General features: G+C 41.5%; 2 protein-coding genes across 2 annotated transcripts; one reads left to right on the top strand and one right to left on the bottom strand.

The window, feature by feature from the left end:
* Positions 1-2,406: 2,406 nt before the first annotated feature.
* Positions 2,407-13,450, top strand: LOC127626944 (charged multivesicular body protein 2a). The gene is made up of 6 exons (XM_052103094.1): positions 2,407-2,565; positions 3,200-3,367; positions 11,177-11,356; positions 11,468-11,598; positions 11,801-11,862; positions 11,969-13,450. Exons 2-6 carry the CDS (start codon positions 3,200-3,202, stop codon positions 12,088-12,090), a joined length of 663 nt encoding a protein of 220 aa, XP_051959054.1. The 5' UTR covers positions 2,407-2,565; the 3' UTR covers positions 12,091-13,450.
* Positions 13,451-13,631: 181 nt separating this feature from the next.
* On the bottom strand, positions 13,632-21,250 carry LOC127626943 (male-specific lethal 1 homolog). Its single transcript, XM_052103093.1, has 9 exons — positions 21,114-21,250; positions 19,786-20,515; positions 18,812-19,008; positions 18,402-18,694; positions 18,242-18,306; positions 18,050-18,117; positions 17,810-17,937; positions 17,613-17,685; positions 13,632-15,547 (listed from the first exon to the last, which is right to left on the bottom strand). The coding sequence occupies exons 2-9, from the start codon at positions 20,410-20,412 to the stop codon at positions 15,460-15,462; spliced, it is 1,539 nt and encodes a 512-aa protein (XP_051959053.1). The 5' UTR covers positions 20,413-20,515; positions 21,114-21,250; the 3' UTR covers positions 13,632-15,459.
* Positions 21,251-22,368: the final 1,118 nt, after the last annotated feature.

Here is a 22,368-nt window from a genome sequence, read left to right as displayed (position 1 = left end):
ATACCCACCTTTCAGCTGAAGTCTCATTTTCTGAAGCTAACTTGCCCAATTTGATGGGTGAAAATGTCCTTATTCAAATCACTTGAAATTGACTTTAAGCTTACAAAAAAAGCCTTACATACAATAAACAAATAAACAGAAACGAAACACCTTTGACTTTCTCACTTTTTTCACCGTTCATGAATTTGTATCCCTATATTATACAAATAATAGCATATATTCATCCGTTCTTGCTGTACACATTGGGTTTTTCAGAATCCAAAGCTAAACGACTGTTTTTTTTGTTTCCTGCTTTTATCTTGGTGGCCATGTAACTGGGTACGATTAAATTAAAATAAAATATTTTAATCAAGTTAAATGACAACAGTTGATATTATAGTCAAGTAGAAGGAGCTTTAAACTTAAAATCACACAATTTCAAAGGTTAGTTTATGGGAATGTGCATCTAGAAAAGGTTGTGGTAAAAAGTATGCAAATAAAATATTGAGAGATTGGTCTAATTAATAATTAAATAATATTTTCATTTGATTGTAGATATTGTGATTATTAAATAATTGATAATTTGCGTGTAATTAACAGCAAGTAATTGCAGCAAGACTATAATACAAATTAATTGCACATTACATAAAGAGCAGTGAGCACCATAAATACAGGAAAAGAGAAACGACCAAAGTAGATATCATTTTTTTAAATAAGACATGCACAATCAGAAAGAAAAAAGGGTTATAATACGGTTAGAAATGTGCTATTCTGCCATTATTTGGGAGTGCATTATTCAAGTTATCAAACACCTGTAACACCCATGTGAAAAACTAACTGACCCCTTAAACTTAGCCGTTTGTGTTTAGCAGCAACAATTGCAACCAAACAATTCCGATAAGTGGAGATCATCTTTCACAACGCTGTTGTGGAATTTTGGCACTCTTCTTTGCAGAACTGCTTGAGGTCAGCCACGTTGGAGGGTTCAAGCATGAACTGCCCGTTTAAGGTCCTGCCACAGTTGGGTTCAAGTCAGGACTTTGACTGGCCACTGCAAAACTTTAATTTGGCTTCTTTTGAGCCATTCAGATGTGGACTTACTCCTATGCTTTGGATCATTGTCTTGATGCATAATCCATTAAGTCCTTGGGTCCTTGTCCTTTTTTTCGCTGTCATTTTCTGCATATTGCAGCGCCGATTTGTGGTCCGTTCTGCATAACGCGACGGCTCATTTTTGCTTATCGCGGCCCATTCGGCACGTTTTGCGGATGCACCACCGGCTCGGTTCTCCAGCTGGCCATGCCACCCAGGATCGGCCCCAAAGTGCGTCGTCCCACCGGGAAAATGCCCGGTATGCCAGATCGCATTCCAGCGCTACAGGGTGAGACCTTTTAGCTAATTTCATGCAGCTGAAAAAGTTATATTTAGATTGAACAGGGCTGCATGTAATCAGGCCTGGGTGTGTCTAAAGCTGAACCCCATTATGAATGCAGTTTCATAGATTTTCGGATTTAGTAACTAGTAACATACTCTTTTTAACACAGGCCCAGTTGTTATTGGATAATTTTTTGCTTCAATAAATTGCATTATAATTAATCAACATCATGTATTTTGTGTTTACTCAGATTGCCTTTGTTTTATGTTGGATTTTGTTAGATTTTTTTTAAACAATTTAGTATGAGATGTACACAAAACAGAAGAAATCAGGATGGGGCAAATAGTTTTTCACAGCACTGTACATTATTAGATATTTCTACTAAAAATACATCAATTCTGGGTAAAGAATCAAGAAATGTGTTCTTTTTTTTATTTGAACTGCAAAATAATAATAATAAAAAAAAACCAATAAAAATTATATATAGGCCTATATATATATATATATATATATATATATATGTCAAGAATATACGGTGATGGGAGTCAAAATACTGCGACCGGAAATCGAAAACAGTCGAATCGTGGAAGACTTTCGCGTTCAGGAAAAAGTTGGATGACAGGAGGAAAATAAGAACTCAGATCCTCCCAAAGGGTTTGTGCAAGTTTACAATAACAAATGAAGCAACATTCTTACTGTCCATAATAGTGTTTTAATGTTTTTATTATTTTTTTAATTTTTAATTAATAATTTTTTTTTCAAGATGTATTTTTTTAATCTGCTCGTGTTTTTTTTATTTATTTATTGGAAAAACAATTATTACAATATAAACGTTAAAAAAAAACACAACAAATGACACCATGTCACTGTATGAACACATTATTTCACATATTTCAGTAGAGGTGAAAGGATAAAAAATTTAAAAAATAAACAAAAAAATAAATAAAAACATATACATATATAAATATATATGACCATATTGTTTGGATTTATGTAAATATACTTTATGACGCATGTCCTGTGACGTAAACATACACAAAGGAAGTGTTGACATTCACATGCGGAAGTTGGAGTGGGGAAAACAATCGGGTGGATCGACGACCAGTAACTTTAAATAAGGAATAGAAGAAACAAACGAAAGGTGTTATATTTGACCCGGTCACCTGCTGATATCTCTGGTGGACGTTTTCCACACATAAAGGATAGTCAAGGTAAAACCGATAATGATTTAGTATCAGAGGCCTCCCAGTTTTCTTTTATTTGTTGAGTCAATCGTGCTATGAAAGGATATGTAACCGTTAATATGTAACTGTTTAAAGACTGAGCCTGTATTGTCGCAGTTCTATCGACTCAATGTTTATTGAGCTAAATGGACTGTGTCATTGTCGTTTGCATTGTGTATGTCAAGTAAGCTGAATGTTATGGTTTGTTGTTTAGGTTTTTTGTTTTTACTTATTAAATTGTGAGGAGATAGAAAAATATCACAAATATTAGAGCAGGGTTAATGTCACTTTGATTCTTTGTATGTAGAATCTACTTGCTGACCTACAGTAGTGCTTATGACTACTATTATAACACACCTGTATAGAATGATGTCATAGCACCACAAGCTTGTGATTCACTGTCATTTGATCGCATGTGTAATCTGAATACTTTTTCTGTGATCTAATCTTCTTTCTATATTGGCAAAAATACTTTTTGTTTACTAGTTTGTCCTTTTAAACATGTTTTAGAAGAGTAGAATCTGTCTATTAAGGCTTTCTTCCAAAAGGTATATTTGTGCAAGATGATCTCCCAACAGTCTGGTTTAAATAGCATATTTTCTTTCTCATTTGTTCATGTCAGATGGAGTTCCTGTTTGGAAAAAGAAAGACTCCAGAGGAGATGCTCAGACAGAATCAGAGAGCACTGAATCGAGCCATGAGAGATCTGGACAGAGAACGTCAGAGAATGGAGCAACAGGAAAAGAAAATAATTGCAGACATTAAGAAAATGGCCAAACAAGGACAGATGGTATGAAGATTGGACAGTAGAGTCTCTGTTTTTAATAGAGTTTAAGTCGGAAGTTTACATACACCATAGCCAAAAAAAATTAAACTCAGTTTTTCACAATTCCTGACATTTAATCATACAAAACTTTCCCTGTCTAACAGCTGAAGACAGAAGTTTAAATACACTTAGGTGGAAGTCATTAAACTTCATTTATAACCACTCCACAGATTTAATATTAGCAAGTCATTTAGGACATCTACTTTGTGCATGACACAAGTAATTTTTCCAACGATTGTTTACAGACAGATTGTTTCACTTTTAATTTATCATATCACAATTCCAGTGGGCCAGAAGTGTACATACAATAAGATAACTGTGCCTTTAAGCAGCTTGGAAAATTAGAGAAAACGATGTCAAGCCTTTAGTCAATTAGCTTCTGATAGGAGGTGTACTGCATTGGAGGTGTACCTGTGTATGTATTTTAAGGTCTACCTTCAAACTCAGTGCCTCTTTGCTTGACATCATGAGAAAATAAAAAGAAATCAGCCAATACCTCAGAAAAAAAATTATGGACATCCACAAGTCTAGTTCATCCTTGGGAGCAATTTCCAAAAGCCTGAATGTACCACTTTCATCTGTACAAGCAATAGTATGCAAGTATAAACACCATGGGACCACACAGCCATGCTCAGGATGGAGACGCATTCTGTCTCCTAGAGATGAACTTAGTTTGGTGCGAAAAGTGCAAATCAATCCGAGAACAACAGTAAAGGACCTTGCGAAGATGCTGGAGGAAACAGGTAGACAAGTATCTATACCCACAGTAAAACAAGTCTTATATCGACATAACCTGAAAGGCTGCTCAGCAAGGAAGAAGCCACTGCTCAAAACCACCATTAAAAAGATATTAGTTTTTGGAGAAATGTCCTCTGGTCTAATGAAACGTATCGGTTACCTAACGTAACCTCGGTTCTCTCTAGATGAGGGAACGAGTATTGCGTAAGCTAGCTTACACTACGGGAAAGATTCATCTTTTCTGAGATATTGAAGCCAAAAAATGATCCTTAATTTTTGTATCCATTGTCAACGCAGTGCGGCAGCTGCAGACCTTGAGCGGGCTAGCTAGCGAGCTCATAGGTTGCTCTGCGGCAACTGCTGCAGCCTATAGACGAGCTTGGGCGAACTCGCATCCAATGAGAGGCGTCCGCGCGCTCACTGCATCAAAGCCCGCCAAAATGGGCGTGACTTGAGTGCATATAAGCGTAGGCTGGAACCCTGGTTTTCATTGACTGAAGCGAAAAGTCGCTCATGGCGCAAGCACGGCCGGCTACGCAATACTCGTTCCCTCATCTAGAGAGAACCGAGGTTACGTTAGGTAACCGATACGTTCTCTTACGAGAGGTTCTCTCGTATTGCGTAAGCTAGCTTACGCTACGGGAACCCATTGTCAACGCCGTGCGCGCCAAGCATCCACTGTATGAGCCCCAGGGAATTAAGGGGGACCCGGGGAGCCCTTATGAGTGGGGAAATAATATTTGGCCGGCAAGAATGCGGGTCATTGATTGTGTAATACATAAGCACATAGTGGGAAGGGAACGACAAAGCGGCGGTGCCGGTCTGTGTGGAATGTGACCCATCAGTGCAGCTCACCAGGGGAGCTGTAGCGTATTAAACCGCTAGTAGTTTTGCCTGCAGAGCGGGCACTTCCATATTGTAAAATCTGACAAAGGTGGAGGGGGAAGTCGCTGGACCATGCCCACGAGGATGCCATGCCTCTAGTGGAGTGAGCCCTAATGCCCAACGGGCATGGCAGGCCTTTTGACGCGTATGCAGCAGCAATAGCGTCCACTATCCATCTAGATAGTGTCTGTTTCGAGGCGGCGAGACCTTTGGTGCACCCTCCGAACGAAACAAAAAGCTGCTCAGAGCGTCTGAAAGCGGCGGAGCGCGCAGTATACAATCTCAGTGCTCTGACCGGGCAAAGGAGGTTGGCGTCGCGTTCGCTATCGGGTGCTGGCAGCGCTGATAGGGAAATGACCTGTGCTCTGAAAGGAGTACCGATCACCTTGGGAACATAGCCGTGTCTAGGCTTTAAAATGACCTTGGAGTCACTTGGTCCAAACTCAAGACATGCAGCGCTGACAGACAGCGCGTGAAGGTCTCCCACACGTTTGACTGATGACAGGGCAGTCAGAAAACGGTTTTGAGTGAAAGGTATTTCAAATCCACGGATTGAAGTGGTTCGAAAGGGGGGGCTTTCATAGTTTCGAGAACTATAGAAAGATCCCAGATAGGAACCGATGGGGGGCGCGGGGGGTTCATCCTTCTAGCTCCCCTGAGGAAGCGGATGACCAGCTCGTTTTTACCCCATGACTGGCCATGCAGGGGTTCAGCGAACGCCGCAACGGCCGCCACATACACTTTGAGCGTGGATGGGGATCTGCCCTTATCCAGCAGCTCTTGTAAAAACACGAGCAGCGGCGACACCCCACATGTCCGCGGGTCCAGGTCTCTGTCGGTGCACCATTTTGAGAACACGGACCATTTTGACGCATAGAGTCTTCTCGTGGAAGGGGCTCTAGCGTGTATGATGGTGTTTATTACTCCTTCTGGCAGAGCGACGGGTAGTCGTTGATCACCCACGCATGCAGCGCCCAGCGCTCTGGGTGGGGATGCCAGATTGTGCCGCGAGCTTGAGAGAGGAGATCTGCTCTCACTGGGATGGGCCACGGCGCTGTCAGTCACAGCTGCGTAAGCTCCGGGAACCATGTCTGATTCTCCCAACGCGGGCTATGAGGAGCACCGAGTGACGCTGTTCTCTGATCCTCTGCATTACCTGTGGCAATAGCGAGACGGGAGGGAAGGCGTAAAGCGGGCGCCTGGGCCAGTCCTGGGCCAGTGCGCCCTCGCTCGAGAAAAATATTGGGCAGTGAGAGTTCTCTTTGGACGCAAAGAGGTCTATCTCTGCTCTGCCGAATAGGTGCCATAACGCCTGGACTGTTTGAGCGTGCAGGGACCATTCCCCTGGGGAATATTGTCTCTGGACAGTCTGTCCGGGCTGTCGCTCAGGTGGCCTGGCACGTACGTCGCCCTCAGCGAGCGCAGGTGGCACTGGGACCAACTCAGTATGCGTTTCGTCAGATGGAAGAGGTTCCTGGATCTGACACCGCCCTGACGGTTTAGGTAGGATACCACAGATCTGTTGTCCGAACGGACCAGGACGTGGTGACCCTGAATGACCGGGAGAAAGCGCACGAGCGCGTACTCGACCGCTATCATTTCCAGACAATTTATGTGAAGGAGCTTTTCCTGAACTGACCATAGCATCACTATGGACCGGAGAGCCCTCGCAGACCGCGCCCCAACCCGTGTTGGACACGTCTGTCGAGATGACTTTTCGGCGAGATACAGCTCCCATTGTCACTCCCCGCTGATACCATTCGGCCACTGTCCAGGGCTGCAGAGCTGATATACAGGTCTGAGTCACCTTGATGGGCTGGCGGCCTGTGGCCCAAGCCCGGCGAGACGCGCGGGTGTTTAGCCAATGCTGAAGCGGGCGCATGTGCAGTAAACCCAGCTGAAGTACTGCTGCGGCTGAGGCCATGTAACCTAGCACTCTCTGGAATTTCTTCAGAGGCGTGAGGCTGTTCATCTGAAAAGATACGGCTAGTCGCTGAACACGGCGCAGCTGTGTAGATAAGCGAGCCGTCATTGCCACGGAGTCTAGTTCTATTCCAAGGAAGGAAATTGTCTGACTGGGCTGTAGTGAGCTCTTGGTCCAATTGACTGCAAGACCCAAACTGTTCAGATGGCTGAGGAGAACTGCTCTGTGAGACAGAAGCTCCATATGTGACTGTGCCATAATCAGCCAGTCGTCCAAATAGTTCAAAATTCGCAAACCCTGACTCCACAGGGGTGCGAGCACCGCATCCATGCACTTTGTGAAAGTACGGGGTGCTAAGGACAGGCCGAACGGGAGGACAGTGTATTGATAAACCTGGCCGTCGAAGGCGAATCTCAAGAATGGCCTGTGACGGGATTTATCTGAATCTGAAAGTATGCATCTTTCAGATCGAGAGAAATAAACCAGTCCCTCTGGCGCACATGCGCGAGGAGTTTCCTGATTGTAAGCATTTTGAACGGTCTTTTGCAAGCACCTTGTTCAAAACCCTGAGATCTAATATGGGTCTGAGGCCGCCGTCTTTCTTGGGAACAAGAAAATAACGGCTGTAAAGCCCCGACTCGCTCAGAGAGGGTGGCACTTTCTCTATGGCCCTTTTGCACAGAAGGCTTGCTATTTCTGAACGAAGCATGCACGCTGCTTCCGTGTTCACAGTGGTTTCGAGCCAGCTCTGAAGCGAGGAGGGCGGCGATCGAACTGTAGCAAATAGCCCTGTTGTATTGTGCTTAACACCCACTTGGATATCCCTGGAATAGCTTCCCACGCTTTGAAGCGTAACGCTAGAGGGTGAATGGCCAATTCGCTCTGATTGCCGCACACAGAGCTGAACAAAATGTGTGAGCGCGCTTAGTGTGTTCATGCATGATTGCTCGCAGACAGCATGAACAGGCTGTTTTGTGAGTGACTTCCGATTGGAATGAATGGGGAAAGAGTCACATCTGTTACGTGATGCGCAAGCATAGTCATGGGCACGGGACTTACACACAGAGGAATGTTTGCTGGCCGTGTAACAGAGCGGGCAGAGAATGGGCGCACGACGTATTTGTGGGCGCATTTATTGACACTAGCGCTCGAGCGGTTCAGTAATCGCTTTATGTGAGCGTGCTCTGGTGGGGACACGAGACATGCAGTGCTTGTGTGTAGAGGTGAACACTGGATTGTGGGCACATTTTCTACACATAGGGCTGGTCGTGTGACAGAGCGGCCAGAGAATGGGCGCCAGACGCATTTGTGGGCCTTCATTGACTCTGAGGCTCGAGCGGTTCAGTAATCGCTTTATGAGAGTGTGCTCTGATAGGGGCACGGGATGTGTTATGCTTGTGTGTAGGGGCTAACACTGGGTTGTGGGCACATTTTCTACACATAAGACATGTTTGCTCTTTACAAGATTTATTTGGGTCGCCGTGAAAACGGCGTTTGAGTGCAGGCAAGCGGGCAGTGTCACCGGCTTGTTGGCTGCTAAATTCACCACTGTAGTAGCCTGAGAGAAGGGGACTGACAGGGGCAAAGCTTTGACGGTGGTCCGCCGCGGCGGACTGAGCCGTCGCTTGTTCAACAAAGTTAGGAAGACTTCGGTTGCTCTGGTTTCAGCGTTACCTTAAATCGAGGCCCGCTGGGGCGGCGGTCTGCGGCGGCTGTCTGAGCGCTGATTGAGGGCGGCCGCCCTGTTGACGCTGAGAAGTCTGAGATTGTTGAGCTGGGCGCTGTGAAGAGGCTCGTGCAGGAGGCTGATCACGTGAGCGGCCTGCAGAGGAGCTAGCGCGACGAGGCAGAAAGAGATTCATGGCTTGTGTGGCTTTTTGTACCTCTGAAAACCGGTCAATGATACCACTCACCGCGGAGCCGAAGAGACCGGATGGAGGGAGCGGTGCGTTGAGGAACGTAGAGCGCTCTGCTTCTCCCATGTCGGCTAGCGTTAACCACAGATGTCTCTCGGTCACAGTCAGCGCGGCCATGCACTTCCCTATAGCTTGGGCTGCAGCTTTGGTAGCGTGGAGGGCGAGGTCCGTAGCACTCCGTATGTCTGCAACCGCCTCTGGATGCCTACTTTCCTCATCCCACTCCCACAGAAGGTCCGCTTGGAGGATCTGTAGGACGGCCATAGAGTGCAGAGCAGATGCAGCTTGGCCGGCGGCGGAATAGGCTGAGGGATGGACGCGTAGCCCTTCTCAGTGGCGCCGTCCACCGAAGCAAGAGAGGTGGAGACGTGGGATCGGACCCTGGCCGAGAAAGGCGCGTTCCATGATTTGGAAAGCTCGGCGTGGAGTTCCGGCAGGAAGGGAGCGGCCCGGGTAGCGGGTGCTGTGCGGCGGTGGCTCTGTAGAAAGCAGCCGTCAAGTCTGTTGGGTGCCTGCTCAAGGGGCGGTGACCACTCGAGCCCGAGGCGGTCGACGGCCTGTGTGAGGAGGCGTGTTAGTTCCCCTTCGACTCCGGCGCGGGTCCTGCTGGATTCCTGGGCCGAGGAGGAGGCGTGTGAGCCTGACCACTCCTCGCTGTCCGAAGCCATGATGGAACAGCCCTTATCCTCCGCTTCTTTGTCCGAGATGGCAGCAGAACAGCCGCTTGGCGGCAACTGCGCGTCCCGGGTGGGCGGGGAGGGTGAAGGCGATGCTCGAGGGATGGGCTCCGGCGAGGCAATCGCTTCTACCATTGTTTCCGGCAGCCTTTGAGAGCGGTGCTTTTTTCTGCGCGGCTGAATAGAAAGCGGCGCGGCGGCTTCGGTCCTGAGCGCTTCGAGTCGAGCCCGCAGGGTCGACATCGGCAGCTCCTCGCAGAGATCGCATCCGCCTTGGGCGTGGGCGAGCTCTGCATGCCCCAGTCCCAGGCAGAGAGCGCAGATGATGTGGCGGTCTCCGGTGCTGAGAGGAGCGCGCATGAGGCGCAAGTGGAGCGAGGCATCTTAAAAAGACGCTCGTACTCTTTTGTGAAGTTCTTAAGAACTAGCTTGCTTTTAAAAGTATACGTCGCCGGATGGCGTAGCTCGCAGGACGGCTGAAGGTGGCGAAGACGGCCGGCTTCTTCGAGCGCTGTCCACGCTTGCTTGATGCCCCTCGAACGGCGACGCGGCTTCCAGTTCAGTGATGCGAAGAGCTTCGCTGAAGAGATGAAAATCAGGGTTCCAGCCTACTGAACTACGCTTATATGCACTCAAGTCACGCCCATTTTGGCGGGCTTTGATGCAGTGAGCGCGCGGACGCCTCTCATTGGATGCGAGTTCGCCCAAGCTCGTCTATAGGCTGCAGCAGTTGCCGCAGAGCAACCTATGAGCTCGCTAGATAGCCCGCTCAAGGTCTGCAGCTGCCGCACTGCGTTGACAATGGATACAAAAATTAAGGATAATTTTTTGGCTTCAATATCTCAGAAAAGATGAATCTTTCCCGTAGCGTAAGCTAGCTTACGCAATACGAGAGAACCTCTCGTAAGAGAACTAAAATGTAACTGTTTGGCCATATTGACCATCTTTATGTTTGGAGGAAAAAGGGTGAGGCTTGCAAACCAAAGAACACCATCCCAACCGTTACGCGTGTTGTGGGAGTGCTTTGCTGCAGGATGTACTAGTGCACTTCACAAAAAAGATGGCATCATAAGGAAGGAAAATTATTTGGATATTTTGAAGCAACATCTCAAGACATCAGCCAGGAAGTTAAAGCTCGGTCGCAATGGGTCTGGGGACCACAAGCATACCTCTAAAGTTGTGGCAAAATGGCTGAAGGAAAACAAAGTCAAGGTATTGGAGTAGCCATCACAAAGCCTTGACCTCAATCCAATAGAACATTTTGTGGGCATCCTTCAAAATGCCTTAAAATACATACACGGGTACACCTCCAATTCAGTACACCTCCTATCAGAAGCTAATTGTCTAAAGGCTTGACATCATTTTGTGGAATTTTCCAAGCTGCTTAAAGGCACAGTTAACTGAGTGTTGTGTAAATGTGATATAGTCAATTAAAAGTTAAACAATCTGTCTGTAAACAATTGGTGGACAGTAGATGTCCTAAATTAATTGCCAAAACTATAGTTTGCTAATATAAAATCAGTGGAATGTTTAAAAAATGGGTTTTAATGGCTTCCACCTGTAAACTGCTGACTTCAACTGTAGGTCATAATGAAGTATTGCTTGAGTGTAAATAATATTCTTTCTGTGACAGGATGCTGTTAAGATTATGGCTAAGGACTTGGTTCGCACAAGACGATACGTTAAGAAATTCATCATGATGAGAGCCAATATTCAAGCTGTCAGCCTTAAAATCCAAACCCTCAAATCAAACAACAGCATGGCACAGGCCATGAAAGGAGTCACCAAAGCTATGGCCACCATGAACAGACAGGTATATCTGCTATAGTGTGTTTCAAGCTTTTTTTTCTTCTTGTCAATAGAAAACAGAGCACTGGTTTTGACATGTTATTGTTGATATGAATGCCTGTTCATGTCCATACAGCTGAAGTTGCCACAGATTCAAAAGATCATGATGGAGTTTGAGCGCCAAAGTGAAATAATGGACATGAAGGAAGAGATGATGAATGACGCAATTGATGATGCAATGGGAGATGAAGATGATGAAGAGGAGAGGTGAGAGTTTTTTTTAGAGCTCATAAACAGATATGTCTACAGCAGGGTTCCCACGCATCCTGAAAAACCTGGAATTTTGCAATGTTGTTTTCCAGTCATGGCACAATGGAAAATTGTGCCTTGAAAAGAGAGGTATGTAGCAGGGTTCCCAATCAAACAGCTGTCTCCTGACACACACACTCTTTTCTTGCTTTGAATTTAGTGATGCTGTGGTTTCTCAAGTTCTGGATGAGCTGGGTCTGACACTGTCTGATGAACTTTCAAGTAAGGAAATATATATATATATATATAAATAACATTGAGTATGTCATACATGATTGATATGATTCTTAAGATGTTCACATATTGCCTTTGTCTATAATTTAAACAGACCTGCCTTCTACTGGAGGAAGTCTCTCAGTTGCAGCTGGGAAGAAAGCTGAACCACAGCCTACGCTGGCAGATGCTGATGCTGACCTGGAGGAGAGGCTGAATAACCTCAGGAAAGACTGAAATTGAAAACTTTTAGTAAAGGTTTTGAATCATAAATGTTTATGGAAAGCTCACTTGCAAAGAGCAAAAGAAAAGAGGGAGGTACATTGGAGTATTTGGGTGCAGTGTTTTTGTTTTTTCTTATCTTAGACGCCTTTTTGCGTCCCATGTGCTGTCTAAATGTTATCCTGCCAAACAAGGTACCCCAATGAAGATGCAATGCATCAGACTGCTTTCAAAACTTCTGTTCAGACAAATCCTTTCTAAAGGTGATATATTTTGATCAACTCAAGCCCAAGAAAACAAGGTTCCAAAACTAACACTAAATATTTAATTACTTAAACCAGTTTTAATCACATACCTCTTGAAGTCTAATAAATGTGGATTGTGATACTTTCCTTTTATATAAATAGTGTAAAAAAAAAAAACATTCTCTCCATATATGGGTACATCCGAGTACCCTCTTTGAAATACCTGTGCAATTATACTATCATAAACTCTGCTAATGATATTTTCATCTTGATATTTCAGTGGTACATGCCCTTGTATAATAAATGTGGTGGTTTATATTTATTTCTCAAAGTGATTGAATCTCTGGTCCCGAAACACTGGCCTGTTCATTCATTTATTGATCTTCATAGAAGATTAAAGAGATAGTTCAAGTGAAAATCTCATCATTTACTCACCCTCTTGTCATCCCAGATGTGTATAACTTACTTTCTTCTGCAGAAAACAAATAAAGATTTTAGAAGAATATCTCAGTTCTGTAGGTCCATACAATGCAAGTGAATGGTGACAAGAACGTTGTATGTTCAAAAAGCATATAGAGGCATTATAAATGTAATCCATACTACTCCAGTGGTTAAATCCATATCTTTAAAAGCAATATGATAGGTGTGGGTGAGAAACAGATCAATATTTATTTCCTATTTAACAATACTCTCCAATTCACATTCTTCGTGCATATCCCTACATACTAGGCAAGGAGGAGAATTTATAGTAATATTTATAAGTATATAAATATTGATCTGTTTCTCACCCACACTCTTACACCTCACATTTCTGAACATATGGATTTAACCACTGGAGTCTTATGGATTACTTTTATACTGCCTCGTATGCACCTACAGAGCTGAAATATTCTTGTAAAAATCTTTGTGTTCTTGCAGAAGAAAGTAAGTCGTACGCATCTGGGATGGCATGAGGCTGAGTAAATGATGAGAGAATTCTCATTTGTGGGCAAACTATCCCTTTAACTTTGTTTGAGACAAAATCTCACAATAACTTTTGTCATTTAATAAAAAAGCTTTTTTTTTATTAATCTAATTATTGAAAGTAGAAAAATAGTAAATGTATTTCTCATGGTCAATCAAAAAGATTTCAAAAGATATCTTGAAAAAATATTCCTTATTTAGCATTTTTTGGTTCAATAAACATTTTTTACATTTACCATAAAGTGAATTGACTGATATTTTACATTTGGTGTTTGTTTTACAATGGCAATCAGATTGTGCAGTAATTATGTGAATCTTGCAAAGAAATGCCTATTACATTTTACCCCAAAATTAAAAGAAAAAAATAAGAAATGATATTTTGCATCAAGATTTGCACAAAGATTGTTTGCATTATTTTTGTGACAAGGAAATTTTTTCTCCCCACAAATTGTCATTACACATCATGAAATTGTTCATCCTTCAGTTCATAGAACTGCACTTGTGAGATCTGTATCAAGAGTAGACAATAAGTGGACAAGGACAGTTTGATTCATTTTACAACGTATTCTGACATTAAATACATTTGTCAGATTCAATTATTGAATAACATCTAAACCCTGTCTGCATTTTTACAATCATATGGTAATCTACTCTATAAATGTTAATATTTATATATTTTTATGTCTTTAACTTTAGAAAAACTGTTTTAAGAAATTATATATGCATAAAACATTATGGTTAAAGTCTTTGAATGTGTTATTGTACAAGGTCTGATTTCATAATCCTGCACTAATGATTGATTCCTCACCACTATAAGGACAAATGCTAAATTAAGTGATTTGCAGAAAACAGAAGTACTACACAGAACAAACATGGACATAGAAAACTTTAAAATTCTGATTGAGTTTTTTTTTTTTTTAATTTTGTAAATGCTATCAATATATCATCTATACTGGACATACAACATTCTGACATTAAATAAAAAAATAACAGCAACATTTTCCTTATTTACAGCTGGTGTGATATTAAAGCTATTTACAGAGGTCCAGTTGTACACATTCAGGGGGGAAAGGAGGAAAAAACTGTTGATATATGTTGCGCTAACAAGATCAACACAATAATATGAAAAAATAAAACAAAAAAACTTCACAATTTGAACAGGAATATCTATAAAAATATATATAACACAAATGCCCTTAAAATAATCCTATTAGGCACACAGTTTATCCAAAATGAATAAAGACTAGCAACACTTTTGGGCATGGATGGGACTTAAGGAAAATAGATGTGTAACAAAAACATTTTCAATAAGGAGGTTGTGGTACATCAAAAATAACAGCAAAAGACCAACTAAAAGATCCAAAAAAATAACAAAGGGTCCTTAATTGTCCTTAAACCTACAAGGTGCTGAACTGCTTCAGAGATATACAGATCTCCAGCAAACACCTTATCCTGGCAATTTCTAAATAGCTATGCTATGTTTACAAAAATACAGTATGTAAGTTTTTTAGGATTTGTTTTAGGTTTCATCAAGACATTCGTGCATAATTACAATTTTAAAAACAAAACAACTCTTTAAAGCCATTCTCAACACAAATATACTTAGGCATTACATGCAAATGTGGATCAATACTCCATAACCACAGTTTAGTGCACATTAAATCTTCATTTGTAGCAGAGCCTGCACAATCAATATCACTTCGCCTCAGTGAAAACTCACAGAACAGAACTAAAGGTAAAGGATTAGCCTAAATCAGTAAAGACCACACACCGATTGTGTGCAAAAGGCCACGTCCACACTCATACATTTTCAAATGAAAAACGCATTGATTTTGCTACGCTTACGCAAGCTGTTATACACACTAGAATGGTGTTTTCCTCCAACGAAAACTCTCTCCATATCTGCATACTTTGAAAAATTATGACATCAAGAAACTGAAAACGATTTAGTGAGGATGTGGCCTAAAATAGCAGTTCACGGGGCAGGTGGTGCTTTATCATCATGGCAACGTAGAATGATAACATAGCTGTAATGCTGCCATTTCATTCTTGCCAGCAGATTGTGGCCCAACACTAAACCATAATGTTGGGCAAATATTCCGTCACCTGAATGATCAAACCCTGCTTTGCTCCTCCATGTAGCTTTCAACTTTGTAACAAGCTCAAAATCTGTCACTCATTTCCGACAGGTTCGATGGGGAGTTTTTTTCGGATTTTCAACACGACACCGACTTTTTTCATCAAGCCATGGCAGCTCAAAGTTCCTACAGAAAACAAAAGTAGACTGACATGATCGATGTGTCTTTTGATTGTCACATGATTCAACACTTAAACAGCATTTAAAACCAGTTACAGGTGATGAGTGCAATTTTTTAAATGTTACTTTTTCTTATTCCAACTAATTATGCAGTGAGTAGATCAATTCCTCAGAATGTGTAAACGATTTGGTGCGATAAAAACGTTGCCAGGCATCCCGACCAGCCTGATATAGCAACGGTGACTTATTAACTAATGGCGTGTATTTGGGGCGGGGCTATATGTTTAACCAACAGCAGATTATTATTTTTTGCAGTTCCATTAGTTTATGCTAGTGATGCAGAAATTACACAATTCACCTTTAACTTTTATTTTATTTAAAGGGGCCATGACACGAAGAGTCAAAATTTTCCTTAATCTTTTGACATTTAAGAGGTTATTGTACTATAAAAACATACTGTAAGTTTCAGAACTCAAAAAAAAAAAGCTACACACTGCAAAAAGACTTTTGAAACCAAGCTGTCTAAACAACTCATTCCCTACTTTCTCCACATGGTGATGTCACACCGTGGTAGATATTTGCATCTGACCGCTTTCACAACAACACTTCAATGCCTATATGGTGAGGAAGAGGGCGTTCGAGAAAGACGCACGCTGTTGCATTGCATGTGTGTCTGTTTGTTTTATGTTGAGTTTCTTATTAAATTTTGTTACTGTTCAGCCAGTTCCCGCCTCCTCCTTGCCCATCCTTTATCTGTTTCAGCCTACTTTACCTTTAATTACAGCCATAGTCCACCCAGTAGTGGTGAGCAGTAAGATGGCAAGAAGAAAGAACAGGGCTGCGTTTCCCAAAAGCATTGCAAGCTAAAGTTGATCGTAGAGAACATTGGCGCCAATGGTTGCTACGATCTACATAGGCTTATGATGCTTTTGGGAAACACCGCCCAGGTCAGCCAAGAACAGAATTAAATCTTTTTTTACTGTCTTAAAGGAGAAGCTGCACCAAAACCAAGTCTGTCTGACAGAGGGGTCAGAATGAGGGTGGAAAATTATCATGTATTACGTTTTTTTTGTGTGCAAAAAACTTTACTAATATTATAAGTGAACATTAAGGAACATTTTAAAATAATAGAAAAAGGCATGTCATGACCCATTTAAAACCCCATACACACATGCAGCGTCTTTATCGATTGATGCTGCTAGTCTCTGTACTGTGAAGTCGCCAGTGGGCATTCCTACTACTGTGGCTCTAACATAATTGGTGGACTTCACATCTAGCCATTCCTTTAAAAAAAAAAAAAAGCAAAACAATTATCACAGATGAGACATTTTGCCATTAAAACAAGGACATAAAACAAGACATATTGCCATTAATGTGACAAGGAATTCTTTTTTTTGTCGCTAAAACTAAACATTTTGCAGTGGAGAGTGTTGTTATATAAACTACAACAGTGGTCAGTGCATTAAATCATTAACCCGATGATGAACGATCTACAAATGCATGAAATCTAAGAATCAAACTCATTCAGACTGCCAACAATTTCTAAAATGGCATTCTATTTTGACAAAGATGAACATTCTGCAGGGGAGAGTTTTTTCTATATGAACTGGAGCAGTGCTCATTGCATCATATCATTAACTGGAACGATCTATCAATGTATGAATTAAACTCACTCAGACTGCCGACAGTTTCTTTTCCACGCATCATTTTTATTATATCCATGTATATGATTACAGACAAATAATATAGAACAGTGCAAACGCTCACAAAAACATTAACTTCTCCTCTGTGTTGCCTGCACTCGACTAGGAGACGGATGACATGAGCTCCACTGACACGTCTTCTCTCCTATTGGTTGTCGCTGCCAAAAGTCGCTCCTCGTTTGCATAAAGTTACATTTTTCTTAACTTTGTCGTGTTGCTCACCACGCCCACATCTAGTTGTCAGAGGTTGCTGTCGCCGGAAGTCGCCAGCTCTCATTGAAAATGAATGAGATCTAGTCGCTTTGTCACTGGAAGTTGCTGCATGTGTGTACAGGGCTTAAGAGATATTTGAAGGAGAAATGATCTTACTGTGCAGTCAAATTGGGCAAAGGCTGACCAAAGGCAACTACTGGCAGAAATGGTGTGACTTCAATGGCCTCCACTGTACAAGGTGAATGAAACAGAATCAGTCAACTGTTATGAAATACCAGCTTTATTTTTTCATAAATGCTGTAAAGTGAAAAAGAAATTATTAAAATCATATGTTAGAGTTTGAAGGGGCATACCCATGTCCGGGTCAGGATAAAATGAGGACACTTCGGGCTTGCTTTCCTGAACATTCATCTTTTTCTTCTCCATGCGCTGCTGCAGTCTTTGAAGCATACGCTGTTCACGTATTCTCTGAATGTCCCATCTGACAGGAGAAAGATAAGCATACATAAACCGTCAAGTAAATTAATTGAGAGCAGAAAAAGGGTTGACGCCACTAACATAGATCGGAACGCATTGTGTGAGAATTAACTAACCTTTTTCGTCTCTTCTCATCCAGTTCTAGCTTCGCGTGCCGTTTCAGAAAAACTGTATCATCGAGATTCTACATAATAAAAGAAATAATATAGGATAAAGAAAAGGCAGATTAAACAGTGAAATTCCCACTTCGGTTTATGTAAGTCATATATGGTGGCTAATGGGAGTGTGCATACATTAATGACTCTTACCTCAGGGATGTCAAAGGCATCCTCCTCGCACAGGGATTCCATGATATTTTCTCTCCAGGATGGGACTTAAGAAATATTTTAGGCATTATAATTTGTAACTTCACATAGAAACATTAAATTATGTTCAAAACTGCCTTTTTGCACTAGAGCCAATACTTACTTGTAACATCCTCCTCTATCTTTGGAGATGGTTCCTGTAATGGAGAGGCAGGAGGCTGGTGCCAGCAGCACAGGTACATATCGGTCGTTGTCAAGTATGGGAGATCTTTAGTTTCTTTGCTGTCTTCTCCCTCTGGGTACGGATCCATCTGTCTGCTTGTCTTCTCTGGGGTCTCCTTGTTTCGCAAGTCATGCTGACAAGGTGATGTCTCTCCTGTGTCTAATTTTTGGGGGGTTGATCTTGTGGCCTTGCCTCTTGACCTCTGCATCTTGGCGTCTAAGAAGTTGAACTTCCTAGACAGAATATTTACAGATCAAATCAGTCAAGTGGAAGCCATAAGAAAGAACAAACAAGTGATTGTAGTATAACAGGAGAGGGTGAATGACTGGCGAATTCCCATTTGTTACTACCTCTTTTGCATCTTGCCACTTTGATTCAACTGGACTGACTTAGATGTTGGAGTTTGCGAGCGGTCTCCCATATCTGATTCCCAAAAATCTTCTGTATCAGGGACCCATCTCTCTAATGGCTGAAAGAGCCTCTTGTCACGTGGTTCCTTACTTAACAACTGCAAACGCCGTTCCATCCTCTCGATACGAGCAAGCAACTGTTTTAAGACAAGTTAAATAGAGACGCATAAATTATTTAAAATTTATGCGTTTAAATTATTTATGTTTTTTTTTTTTAAACATTTACAATAAGGTTGTATGAGAATTCATTATTCAATGCACTAGTTACCATAAACTAACAATGAACAATATTCCAAGCGTATTTATTAATCTTTGTTGTTCTACATAATGCATTTGTAAAGGGCTAGTTCACCCAAAAGTTTAATTCTCTCATCCTTTCCTCACCCTCGTGCCATCCCAGATGTATATGACTCTCTATTCTACAGAACACAAACAAAGATTTTTAAAAGAATATTTCAGCTCTGTAGGTCCTCACAATGCAAGTGAATGGTGACCAGAACTTAGTAGGTCCATAAAGCACATAAAGGCAGCATAAAAGTAATCCATACAACTTCAGTGTTTAAACCCATATCTTCAGAAGAGATATGATAGGTTTGGGTGAGAAACAAGTCCTTTTTTTTTTTTTACTATAAATCTGCACCTTTGACATGCCCCAACCAATTTGTTTTTAGCAGAAGAAAAGTCAAACACATCTGTGATGGCATGAGGGTGATTAAATGATGACAGAATTTCCATTTTTGGATGAACTATCCCTTAATGTAGTGTTTCCCACATTTTATAAGCCTGCTGATGGAGAAAAACGGTATGTGTATATTATACTGTTAAATCAAAGAGTGCACACAGGCCTACCAAAATAACTGAAACACGATGGAAACTAGTATCACAAATTGCCCCAAACCATGAACCTTACATACCGTATCTCTGTCTGATTTTAGATCATTTATTTCCTTGTCCTTAGACTGCAGTTGTTGTTGCTGTTGCTCTATCAAGTCCAGCTGAAGTAGAAGCAGTTGTTTAAGGCAAGTGGCTTGCGAGTGAGGATGACCTGTGATCTTCCTCATATTCAACCTTTTACTCTCCGTGTGTTCATGAGATGCCCCCATAGTTTCTAACCCTTTCACACTCTTCTCTCCCACCGAGTCCCTAGAATTACTGTGTGAATTCATGGATACAAACTCTGGCTTATTATCTATAGAGTTGGTCTGTCCAAGGGGAGTTTTACTTTTTACAGGGGTGCCTTCACCCCCCATTTGTTTAGCTTGAGATGACAGTGTTTCTGTGCCCTCAGAGCCAGCCTCTGAAGCGACAGCTAACACTCTGCCGAGCTTTACAGGCACTGAAGTCCGTTCAACTTTCCCACCCAGATTCTTGTCCAAGATCAGATGTTGCCTGGTGTTTTTTGAAATGTCACCAGGTGGATCTCGTATCTCTGAGACTGTGGAAGCTATTGGGACACTAACTGTTCCTGTTTGAGATGGGCTGAAGTCGAGGTTATTTGAGTATAATCCCACTTTAGAAAAGCAACCAGGTTGCATATTCATGGCGAAGAAAATCCTCTACTCTATAAACCATGGCTCCAAAAGAGATGTCACACCAACATGATCTGTCTCATATGAAAGGATTGGTGCATCTGCAGACCTGTACCTGCAACAAAAGAAAACATGTATTATTAAAGACTCGATGTTACAGAACAGCGACAACATATGAATGGCAAATTATTATTTCGGGAAATGAGAAGACTGCATATGATAAAGTGTTGTCCTCTCTGTCTATACAAGGTTTATAAAGTAAAAACAAAACCACTGGGTCAGCAAACACCAATTAAAAGACTAAAATCCCCCATATACTACCTGCTACTTTTCTGGCATGTGACTTTAAGGCTAGAAATCAGTTGACAGCTTAATAAACAACAAAACACTACAGCTCACTAATGGCTCGCTAGCGAGCAAAGACCTACACACATCTAATGTACTAATACTACAGCTACTTGTCAGTTTTCTTACTAAACGGCATGATTCATCAACTTAAACAAGTATAAATGATGATTTGACATCAACTAGTAATAAATAAATAATGCGCCTCCATTTTGATCCTCAACACTGCTAGCTAGCCGCTGTTAGCAAACGAGGTGATAAAATATAAGGCGTTTACATACGTTTAAATCCCCTCTAAATAGCCTGTTTGATATTGTCACGGGTACACCCCGGGCGAAAATGCGTCTTAAGTAAATCTTATACATTACTTTTATTGGTGTTCGTCACACATTTGAAGGCTTGATCCTCTCTGCACAATGTCCCAACATACGTTTGAGTTTCGACTTAGTGCGCAACTGCGCATGCGTCAATTATGGAGATGTTTACATTTCGCGTGGTGGATTTTTAACAACGAACGGGTTAATGTGAGTGACCATTTTAATCTGGACATATTATGAGCAGCATGCTTTTAGCATATGGAAACTGGACAGGATAATTCTGTGATGGGAACGTTTGTTGTCCGAGGGAGGAAAAATATGGATCATACCGGGCAGACTTTAGGAGAGGACCTTCCTAGCGTCATTTCCTCTGACGTTATACAAAACAAATTTTTACATTTCGCATACAGATATTAATGTAATTTGGAAATTGTATTTTTTTTTCTTAATACATTTACATATTTTCTTTGTTTCTAGTCATACGATTAAACATTTTAGATTAAACAAATTACTTTTTTCAACAGAAGATAAGTTTAGTTGGTTTCATATTAATTATCAGAGACATAAAACATTTTTAATCTACAAAATAAAATTTAAAACAGGGTTTAATAGACATTACCATAACAAATGTCCCGTGCAGAGATATTCATTTTAGGATCATAGTGTAATCTAACGCATAGTGTAGTTATTTTATGAAATGCATCAAATATAAATTGTAGATTCCTGGGTCCAGAAGTCTTTAGAGCAGGGTACAACGGGGCTAAAGGCACACCTTTAAATTGGCTTTTTTGTGTGTGTGTGTGTGTGTGTGTTTGTGAAAAATTTTCTCAATTTTGAAAATATATATCTAAATATATTTTATTGAATATTGATGGAGCAACATCATTTTTGTGTAAAAAAAATAATGACAGAGTGTTGTTTTGATAGGGAGCCCTTTACCCCACACTTGGGATAAAGGGTTTTTAACTTACTCATAGTTGTTTTCTTAAGTGGGGTGAATAGATTTGTTATGAAACATGCTCAAAGTGGGCTCACATTGACTGATAACATTTCAACAAAGATGTATTTGTTTATAAATTACTTGAGATGTAATGAAATGTGAAATCCCTGCAACAGGGAGGCTTTTTACCCCAAATACTATCCTTTCACTTATTACCTAATTACAGGGGCTAATATGTTTTCCTTATATTTATTTAAAAGAGAGTTGCAGGGATAATATATATACAACACTTTTAAGTGAATTTACTTTATTTGGCAGTACAATCTTTTATTAATGAAGTAATCCCTGACCAAATCTTAACTGCGG

This window comes from Xyrauchen texanus, chromosome 33 (genome assembly GCF_025860055.1).
Source record: "Xyrauchen texanus isolate HMW12.3.18 chromosome 33, RBS_HiC_50CHRs, whole genome shotgun sequence".
Taxonomy (NCBI): Eukaryota; Metazoa; Chordata; class Actinopteri; order Cypriniformes; family Catostomidae; genus Xyrauchen; species Xyrauchen texanus.
Note: the sequence above shows the minus strand (reverse complement) of the source record. Positions and strands in the feature narration are given on the sequence as shown.